At 42.2% G+C, this 11,032-nt stretch overlaps 1 protein-coding gene across 14 annotated transcripts in view; it reads right to left on the reverse strand.

Moving 5' to 3' along the window:
* KIAA1217 (KIAA1217 ortholog) overlaps nt 1-11,032 on the reverse strand; it is a 423,945-nt gene that overhangs the window by 21,983 nt on the left and 390,930 nt on the right. For 13 of the 14 annotated variants that reach the window (XR_002095810.1, XM_019508287.1, XM_019508286.1 and 10 more), the window contains 3 exons: nt 7,587-8,085; nt 4,673-4,868; nt 726-880 (listed from right to left, as the gene is read on the reverse strand). Coding sequence is in view for 13 of the 14 variants with exons in the window: in XM_019508287.1 (XP_019363832.1) it covers nt 726-880; nt 4,673-4,868; nt 7,587-8,085 (850 nt within the window). In the remaining variant the exon portion in view is untranslated. The remainder of the gene's footprint in view (nt 1-725; nt 881-4,672; nt 4,869-7,586; nt 8,086-11,032) is intronic. The other variant, XM_019508283.1, reaches the window with a different exon arrangement.

Raw genomic sequence — 11,032 nt, forward strand, 5'->3', positions numbered from 1 at the left:
CAGGCCCTGGCGCCCGGGATGATGCCTGATCTTCTTTAGATACTCTGGACTGTGCTATTTGCCCAGCATCTTCAGTGCATTCCTGGAAGGGGACAAAGCCCATAAAGAAAAAGTGCATTGGGACAATCCAAGTGCAACACAAACATGACATTCAATAACAGTGCAACTTCCTGTCTTGAAAAATCCCTGTTTTTAATGGGCTGTCTCAGAAGCAGGCTATTTTATGAACTCAAATACTGCCTCCCTGTGTAAAAATAATCCTGATGTGGTATAACCTGCATGCATGAGAAAGGGCTTGGCTCCCCTTACCAACTCCCTCCCTTATATTGTGTTATGAAGAATACAGCTTACGAAAGCAAAGAGAAAATGATCTAAACTGCCTTGGTGAGGTCTCCTGCTGCTCTCAGCTGATTTTGCCCATCTGACAAAGATAGGCTTTTTATTTGTAATCTTCTTATGACACTCATAATAGAAGCCACTTGTGCAAGTTGCATGCTGCATTGTTAGAGAGAAGGGTAGCAGGAGACTGGAGGAAACAGGACTGAACAGTCTATTGCCTGATTTGTCTGATCAGCAGTGTTTTCTGGTGACCTATTTCAGTCACCTCTCCATGCTACACGTCTCAACACTTTTTTGTGGTTTATACAAACAACTGAAATTTGGGAATGTTGTATGTGCCAGTCATTAGTCACTAGTCTGATTAGCTAGAGCCTGACTCATCCAACCTTCACAATGGTGGCCTCTTTTCTGACTGCATAGATGACATCTCCTGATCGTGCTGTGGTCAGTCCCGAGCCCAGCAGGTAGCTGCGACGTGGTGGTGGTGGAGGGGGAGACTTCACCAGCTTGTCGTTTTCTTGTTCTGCGTTAGGAGCCTCTTCTGCAAATTAACAAGGCACCAAAGAATGATCATTCCCGAGGAAAGAAAACTGGCATTTGTACCCTAACTCAGCAGTGGGAGGAAGGAAAACCACTCTGGGATCAAGAATAAAAGAATGGTGCAAACAGGAACTCGCTTACGATTCATACTGTGAGCAGAACACCCCACTGCCTTGAGAAAGCCTGCATTAGCACAAAGAAATCAAGCCACCATGCATGGAAGCTTGCACTGAAATCCTTGCTCCACTACTGTCAAGAGGTTTGGATTTGATTCCAGTGCATGCATCTGGTTCATGTGCTTAGCTAGTCACACTTGTAGCTGGCTTGCTTTGCAAGTGTGCAGTTCGACCGATGCATCCAAGCAAGTAAACGCTTGTATGGCTTCCTCCCTTCTTTGGAAAATGGGGCTGCTGACAAATCCCACCAAGAGTTGTGACTCCTGGCTGCTGCTATTCTGGCAGCTCTGGCAGTAATTAAACTGTTATTACATCATCCTAACTTTGTCTTCTAGGCACTTTCTGGACTGTGCTAGGGAGGGATCCAAAGGCCTCTATTACTGCTGCTTTACACTTTGACAGGCACAGGGAAATAGGAAAGTTTTTCTCCAGGAGGTAAATGGGCACCTGCTGTCCACACTGAGACCTGGGAGCACTAGGAGAGCAGGGGACACCCACATCAGGATGACACCCAAGTCTGCCTGTCAATGCAAGCTGCCAGTGTTATTTTACTTACAACTCAGTTCAGGGTAACACACAATGCTGCTCTTGCACCAACTCTAAATTTGACTCTATCCCACCAAAGACAGTTTCTAGACCACAGTGCATTACACTATAGCACGATATCTGACATATCTAGACATTACACTTGGAAGGAGTTCCTAAATAATCTGAAGGGGACCCCAGCTCTCCTAAGGAGACCCTCCCTGCCTCACAAATGAATCCCCTCCCCCACAGAACCAATATCCCTCCTTACAAGCTTCCAGTGAAATACTTTTCCTAGAAGCAAGCATTACCCTATTTGTGGTTTCAACACATTAATCTCTTTTGGAGCTGTATGTTTGCAAACAAGCTCAGTACAGCATAGGAGACTGGAAGGGGGGCAGTGTCCCCTCCCCCCCGCCCTGGGCTGTTCCACACCGCTGGCAGTTTCTGTGGGTGCTTGCCAGCCCTGTCCTCACCGCCGCCAGCTTCTGCGGGTGCTCACCAGCCCCATCCTCATTCCTGCCATCACTTGAAATAGAAAACATGGAGGACAGTGCAAGCCCAGACCCAGACTGCTTGGATCAGTATGGCTCCTTGGTTAGACTTTGGGCTGGCTGTGCTAAGGTAGGCTGCTGCTTGACTAGAAATATTAAAAATGAAGCCATTTATTTCAGGTGTACAAATACTAAGTTAGGCACCCAACACTGGCTGCACAAATACTAAGTTAGACACCTGTCTCTAGGCCCACAGATTGTTTTAGTTCTGGGCCTTAATTTCCATTGACTGTCTTTGCCATCAAAACTAAATTAAACACTAAACTTTCTATTTCGCACAGCTTTTTCTAAGGGTGCACACAAAGTTTGCCGAGATAAGTTATTCTCATTTTTGTGTTTCTTAGGGGAAAAAATATTTCAGGTTATTAAAGCTTCTGGATAGAGAGAAACCAGATCAGTGCATTCTAGCATGACCCAGAAAAGCATACAAGAGGCCCTGGCAATATGTTGCTAAGGTATTCTGTGTATTGTAGGAGCAAGAAGAGATTACTCAAGTTGGGCTCCATTTTCCGTCTGTCATTCATCTTTCTAAGGCCAGGGTGGACTGTAGAACGTTGAAACTTGCTTTTTGAACCGTAGAAGATTTGGGTAGTCTGTGAAATGCTTAATTAAGAGTTAAGGAAAGGCTCTGCTGTTCCCTTGAGTTATGCAACCGTTATATAGGATTCATTGTGCACAACTGCAGACAGATGTTTCACTTGCATCAACTTTCTCTAAGTCTGCTTGCTGCATGCCATAAATGGATTAGTTAACTATGGGAGTAGCAAATGTTCCACTCTGTTATTGGCCCTCATACCTCTCCTCAGACAGTCACAGCGCAGTGCTCCATTTATTTTCTCTGGTTCCCGTTTTTCTGTGTTGAGCCCTTCATTACATAAGCTAACACTGGCTGGAGTCAGGAATTTTACTGAATAGCACAAACATTCTAAAATTATTGTATAAAGTTTAAACTTTTTTTTTAATATTATGCCACATGTCAATAAATATCTAAGAACAATGATCTAGAAATGGGGTTGCACAGTTAAATCTCCAAGTTTGCAGATGTTACAAAATTATTCCAGGTAGTCAAGCCACAAACTGATGGAGACCAGCTTCTGAAAGATATTACCAAGCTGAATGGGCAAAATGGCAGACAAACTTCACTGTTGGCAAGTGCAAGGTAATGCACCTTGGGAAAAATAACCTCAACTATATGCACTCAGTATTAGGTTCTGAGTCTGTTATGACTCAGGAAAGATACCCTGGAGTCATTGCAGACAGTTTTCTAAAAATGTCAGCTCAATGTACAATGGCAACCAAAAAAGCCAGTAGAATATTAGGCATGCTTAAGGGAACTGAAAACAAAATGGAAAACATCATCATGCCATTATATAAATCCATGGTGTGCCAATGTCCCAAATGCTATGTGCAGCTTTGGTCCCCACATCTCAAAATGGACATAGTAGAATTAGAAGAGGTACAGAAAAGGGCAGCCAAAATGATCAGGAGTATGGAGCAGCTACCATAACTAAGGAGAGCCTAAAAAGGCTAGGACTCTTCAGCTTGGAAAGGAGAAAGCTGAGGAAGGATATGATAGGGGCCCATAAAATCACGAAGGCTGTAGACCAAGTGAACAGGTAACTGTTGTTCACCAAGTCCCAGAATGCTAGAACAAGGGGGTACCTGCTGAAATTAATAGGTGACAGGTTTAAAAGTAACAAGGGAATGTACTTTTTATGTGGTGTGTTTTATGCAACGTGAGTTAACTTGTAAAATTCGTTGTCACAGGAGATGGTGGAGGTAGATAACATAACCAGGTTTCAAAAAGGACTGGATAAATTCAAAGATCTATTAATGGTTATTGAACAGAATGGTTAGCAATGTTTCCTCTGGCATTTGTAAACCAATAATAGTAGATGCCAGGGAGGGTATTTAATAGGGGAATCTATCACTCTAGATCCATCTAGTTTAATGCTCTCCTTCTATAGAGCCCATATTAGTTCTCTTAATATCCAATCTAAATTTCCCTTGTTGCAACAAGTTAAAACTGTTACTTCTTGTCCTGTTCCCTGAGGCCACAGAGAGGAGTTTAACATTATCCTCTTTTTAACCACTGTTCAAGTATCTGAGGATTATCAAATTGCCCTTCAATCTTCTCTTTTCTAGATTAAATAACTGGACACAATGCCATAGGTGAGGTCTCACCAGTGGCAAAATAAGTGGAAGAGTGAATTTGCAGGCAACTTTCCTAGTTTTTTGTTTGTTTGTTTGTTTGGGGGGGGGGGTGTTAACCCAACAAGAACACGTTGACTCATACCAGGATTCTGGTACTATTCCTATCAATTCTCTAAAGAGTCACTGCCTTCCAGTAGTTCCTCCTGTTGTGTTAGCAGGGCTTATGTTTTCTGTCGTAGACAGCAGCACAGATAAGGCCAGAAAGACATACAATGATGGAGCTGTGAAGAAAATGCATATACCTTCACTATCTTTTTAACTCAAAAAACAACTTTTCTCTTTTCATTTCCCAAATATGCAAACCTTTAGTTTGCATCAGCTTACCACGGCAAACCTTATCAGGGACTTCTAACTTGTCTGCTGCATCTCCTTTCGGCATCACTGTTGACTGTGGAGGCATCTCTAGTTTAGGGATTGATTTCATGATGTTGGCCTGTGCCTCTTCCAAAAGCTTTTCAAACTCTTGTCCATTGTAGTGGTCAAGGTTCTGTCTTCTCTCTTCCCATTTCTTTTCTGCTTTCTAAAGAAAATCAGTAGAATGTGTCACTGCATTCTAGATTTTAGCTGGCTTGTACAGTTAGTTTTAAAACACCACATACAAACTTTATGAATCAAAAACATTTAGATGCTCTCAATTCTGATTTGTAATAAAGAGGAGTTCCTGTGTTTGGGTCAGTTCCCAGTGGGCAATATGTCACACTAAATATTCACTACATACAGTTTAATGCACTTAAAGCACACTGCCACTGTCTGTTCTGGCCTGCAGACTTCAGCTAGCAACACCATTTCCTATACAGAGCACTAATTGCAGAACAAGTGAAATACCAGCATAAAATGCCTAAGAAAGCTTCAATTTTCCTATGGTTTCTTCTGGAATTATTGTAAGTACAAGCATTTGTTGGTGCAGGCATTTTGGGTGCACCTTGGTAGGAACGAACAACTATCAATGAGAAGTACTCACCGGCTGCATCTGCACAAGATGCTCACTGTGCAGTTGTTACTGTGCAGACATTTAGTACTCGCATAACGAAGCACTAAATCTAAATGACTGTGCAGTAACTGGTGTTAATGTGCACTAATGTCCCGGCACGGTTGCGTGGTGATGCTTACTGCACAGTAGCTCGTTACTACTACATAGTAGCTCAGTACTACTGTGGAGTAGTGTCATGTCACAGTTTGTGCCCAGCGATGCTACTGCACAGTACTAATAAGCTACTGTGCAGTAAGTGTCTTGTGTAGATGTAGCCACAGATCTTGATATGTGAAGATTTTTTTTTGATTGAATAAAATGTTCAGACATCAGGATTGTTGTATACTTACTTTGTCCATTATATCTTTTTTTTTTTTTAATTAATCTGCCTTGTTTTGGAGGCTGCACGTACTTTGCTCACTGGAGTGAAAAGTTGCATCGTAGGCCCTCTTTACATGTTACAGGTATTGTGCAATTAACTGGTTAATTGTGCAATTACCTTAAGACCAGCTACACATGCAAATTAACTATCGCACTATTAAAAGCTCCAACCAACTATAAAGTTAGACCTAAAAAAATTGTACTAGCTTTATAGCTGGGAGCTATTGACCTTTATTATAGTAGGGTCTCCCCTGTGGCTGGGATCCCCAACAGGTGACAGGGCTCTCAGCCACAGGGACGCATCATGCCAAGTGGAAAAACCCCTGGGCCCTGGAGATTGTGGCTGCCGTGATCCCTAGGGCTCGGGGATGCATGAAACCCCTAAGCCTTAGGGATCACAGCTACCTCAATCCTCAAGGGTGGGAGATTGTGACTTCTGCAGTCCTCCAGCCTAGTGGGCTGTAAGATGCCCCCATGGCAGGAAGCCCCTCACCTGAGAGGGCTCCCAGCTACTGGAGCTTGTTTCTTCCAGTACAGGGGAAGTCAGGATTGGGCTCTACCTGCACTGGCTGTAAAGCATGATGGGATTTAATGCACAATTTCACAATCATGTCTCCCTACCATGCATGTGTGGCATGGCAGGAGGCACAATTGTGTGGAACATGCAATTAGATCCAATTGAGCCTGTATCTGCACATGTGGGTGGGGGGGTGGCATAGTTTCTGTTAAGTATCTGCTGTAATTCCATACAGCAGTATGGAGAAGACATTGACTTGGAGTTAGGTTATGAATATTATTCATTATTTAGCAGTAGAAACCATAACAATATGTTGCAATTTTCCCACAAACCAAAATGGAAAACACAGAATTAAGGGTCATCCAAATACCCATAATTCCACCTCCATGCCTTCTGTACCCAAATCTCCACAAGCCAGAAAGAAGCTTTATATACATACTGTGCCTATTCTTCCCATCAGCCACCAACTGGGTGTTCATGTAGCATTGAACATGATGTATTGTTACATTACTGCAACAAAATACTCCTGCTTTCTTTGATGCCCAATATGGTGACAGATAAAGGACAGACTTTTCCTTTTCTCAGTTTTAAGTGGGTACTTTCAAAACAGTGTCCCTTTCTCCAAACCATAAAAGGTTTCAGATTTAAAAGTTACACTATACACCAAGAGCATAAGATGACCGGGGAGGGAGGGGGGGTAGAAATAACACTTATATACAGAAACTAAGTCTTGCACTACAGTTTGCCAACTTGGCAGCCATTCTATACCCCCCTCTCCCAACCAAAAAAAGGAACTCTAGGAATTTAAGACCACACCGAATTTTAGAAGCCTTCATAAAAAAAATCTTTCATCAGAAGATCTCCAATATTTGGGCATGTTGCAAATATGCAAAGGGCAGAAGTCTAGAAGACACAGAAGGCAAATATTAGGTAGCTTTCATGACCTTGCTTGGCATCTCCACATTTTTTATATACAGACATGAAAAAAATCAGGAATTTTCAGGCTGACAAAATCCTACTCCCATGTCCCAATTTCTACTATGTTTTCATAATACTCTTATACAATCAATGGCTATTTATAGAGTTTACTTAAAATTAAGATTTTTCCCCTCAAGATTTAAAGGAAACCATCTTTAGTAATAATTTCTTCAAGCAAATAAGCATTTACACACAGTACCTGCATTTTTGAAACATGTCAATACCTTTTGACTTGATAAAAAACTAAAGGGCTAATATATTCAGAAGTGCTTAAGGTGGAGTGTGGATCCAACTCCCACTAGCTTTTTCCACTGGTGCATTAGAAAATCCCACCCAACAGGGACAAGTTTAGGCCCCAGAAGAGGGAACTGGTTAAAGAGAATACACCACACCTCAATTGATACAGCTCGGTTTCTGGTACTTGCACTGTGAATTTCTTCAATAAAAAGGCTTTGCATGGTGGAACCATTGACAGAGACCTGTGGTGACTGCGAGGTCTGTGATTGCTGGCTTGCTGCTGTAGACTCTGGTACAGTGACTGAAGTGGTGGGAGTCTGATGGTTTGTTGCTGATAAACCTACAGAATGGCTGGCTGCTGAAGGTGAATTCTGGGTATGGTTGATCAGCGCTGAAGAGTGCTGAGACTGCTGGATGACCACAGGAGAGCTCTGTATATGATGAACTGTCATTGTAGAGAAGGGTATAACTTCTGATTTGACTGATGCTTGTGACTCTGCTGTAATTCCAGCTACATTTTGCTGTGGGTGTCCATGGATATTTACCACCTCTTCTTGAGTTTTCAGGATTTCAGCTGCTGTAGCTTTTTCCATAGCAGTGTATTGCACAGCTTGGACAGGATCCACACCTTTCAGCAGACCTTCCGTAACGTGTCTGTTGAAACAAGTGAAACACAGAAGCATTCATTACTTAGCATATATTCAAATCAAGTTAGTGTTTTATTATATATTTCCCTTTATTTTATAACACAAAGTCATCAGCATTAGTTATGTTTTGTAACAATGTTTCTTAAATGGGGTACCTGCATCTCTTGGTGTATGTGGTAAATTGCTAGAGTGTACGTGAAAGGAAAGGAAAAAGGAAATAAAATGGAGGAAAAAGAAAATGCAAAGAACTACAGCATTACAATATCTCTAAGGGTACTGAAAAAGTTGTACTTTGGTTGTAGCAATATAAAGTAGTATTTTTTTCATCAGATGTAACAAAGTATCACAAGGGGTACACAGCAGTGTAAACAAACAAAGAGGCATATCTAACACCCCAAAAGTTTTAGAATCACTGATTTATAATGGTGTTTCCCCCAGTGCTGTTTGAAAGGAAAGACACCGAAGCCAAAAGTTTCCAGATCTATGCTTAGATGCCTTACTACAGTTGGTGGCGTGATTCTGAGTCAGTTACACATTCAGTTTTGAAAAGGTTGGCTTTAACATTTTCATTTTATCAGCAAAGGAGTCTTTCATCACCAAAAGGTAACTGATGGCCAAATTCAGTTCCAAAACCTACTCAAAATATTCAAATAGTAGTTAACAGCTGAAGGAGTTTTCTCAAGCAACTTCTATCTGTCTAGAATTTGGAGTAGTGCAGGGGTGGGCAAAATGCAGCCTATAAAGCCATTATATCCAGCCTGCAGGGCCCTTAATAAATTTAGAAAATTAATATTTATCTGCCCCTGGCTGCCTGTTGATGGCTTGCCAAAACCCAGTAAGTGGCCCTCTGCCCAGAATAATTGCCCACCCCTGGAGTAGCGGCTAATGAGAGACACAAAAATAGAACAGTTTTATAACTTTATCGTAGTACTGTTGTCAGCTCTCTCAGTAAAAAAACTTTAACTGGGTTTAGAATATAATTTGGTGCAGTGTTTCTCAACCAGTGGGATGCAAAGGTCATGTAGGTGGGACTTCAACTCATTGCCTGACTGAAAAAATCAAAGTTGTTTTCACTTCAAATAGATAAATCAATAGATATTGTGAACACTGGGGTTTTGTTTTTATCATGGTGGGACCAGGGTTTTTTGACAAAATGGTTGGTGGGACATAAGGTGCAAAAGGTTGAGAACCACTGATCTGTTGTACTACGGCTTAGCCAGTCATTCCCCAGTTTGTATGTGTGCATGTGATTATTTCATCTCAAGTGCAGGGCTTTGCACTTGCCCTTTTTTTTTGGGACCAATTTTCCAGTCTATCCAAGTCATACTGGATCTTAGCCCTGCCCTCCAGAGTGAGCACAACTCTACCCAACTTGGTGTCATCTACAAATTTGCTAAGCAGGCATTCAATCTCAACATCCAAATCATTCATAAAGATATTAAACAATACCAGTCCCAGGACAGACCCACTGGGAGCCCCACTGATACCTCCCCTCCCAGCTTGATGTTGAGCCCTTGAGGATGACTCACCGAGTATGATGACTCAACCAGTTTTGTATCTACTTTACAGTACTTTAATTTAGTCTGTATTTCCTTAGCTTGCTAATGAGCATGTCATGGGAGACAATGTCAAAAGCCTTGCTGACGTCAAGGTATATTACATCCACTGCTCTCCCCTCAACCGGAGAGCCTGTCACCTTATCCTAGAAGGAAATCAGGTTGGTCAAGCATGGCTTGCTTTTGATGAATGCCTGCTGGCTCTTCCTGATCACACTAGGTGCTTTACAACAGATTTTGAGGACTTGCTCCATGATCTTTCCAGGTACTGTAGTCAGACTTACTTGTCTTTAATTCCTCAGATCTTCCTTCTTCCGTGTTTTAAAGATGGTCATTATATTTGCCCTTTTCCAATCATGTAGGACTTCACCCAACCTCCACAAGGTCTCAAAATGGACAGCTAGTGGCTCAGAAATTCTCTCAGCCAATTCCCTCAGCACCCTACAGTGAATCCATCTGGCCCTGCTGACTTGAAAGCATCTAGCTTCTCTAAGTAATCCCTAACCTGTTCTGCCACTATTCTAAGTTGTTTGACTCTTTCCTTATCTTTGCTGTTAACAGCATTCATCATCTGGTAGCTGCCCCGATTTGTGAAGACTGAAGTGAGACAGGCATTAAATACTTCAGCTTTCTCTGCAGCGTAGCATAAACTATGATTGACTTCTGTATTCCATAAGGGACCTATGGCTTCTTTGGTCTTCCTCTTGGCATATGTGTCGAATCCCTTTTTATTGCCTTTTATATCCTGCGCCAGCTGCATCTCAAATTGTTCCTTGGCCTCCTAATTTGTTTCTTGAATGCGTATACAATATTCCTATACTCTTCCCTAGTACTATTACCAAGTTTCCACTTTTTGTAGGATTCCTTTTTGAGTTTCAACTCATTGAAGAGATTGTTGTCCAGTCAGGATCTTCTCTTCTCTTGCACTTCTGTCCCACTCTTCTGTTGCATTGGGATAGCTTGCTCCTACACCCTTAAAAGGATCTTGTTAAAGTACAGCTGGCTCTTGTGGATTCTTTTTTCTCTCAGACTTGCCACACAGGAGATCCTGCCCACCAGTTTTCTGGTTTAACTAAGTCTGCTTTTCTGAAGTCCAGTGTCTTTATTCTGCTGCTCTCATTTCTTCCTCCCTTTAGGACACTGGTTTCCAAACTGTGGGTCCCAACCCCAAATTGGGTTGTAATACCAGTAGATGGGGTCGTTATAAACAGAGATCTGGGTTTTCCATAGTGAGAAAAACATGGGTGATCAGAGGCAGGGAGTGTCGCATGCATGTGTAAGCCAAGTGGAAGTAGAAAATAGCTCCCACAGCTCCCTCCAGGTAAGTCTGGGGGGGTGGGGGGAGGGCCACAGACAGTGTGTTGGAAGAACAGTAGGGCACAGGAGACACTGCGGGGG

The sequence above is a fragment of the Gavialis gangeticus genome, unplaced genomic scaffold (genome assembly GCF_001723915.1).
Source record: "Gavialis gangeticus isolate Ggan-Ray unplaced genomic scaffold, GavGan_comp1, whole genome shotgun sequence".
Lineage (NCBI taxonomy): Eukaryota > Metazoa > Chordata > Crocodylia > Gavialidae > Gavialis > Gavialis gangeticus.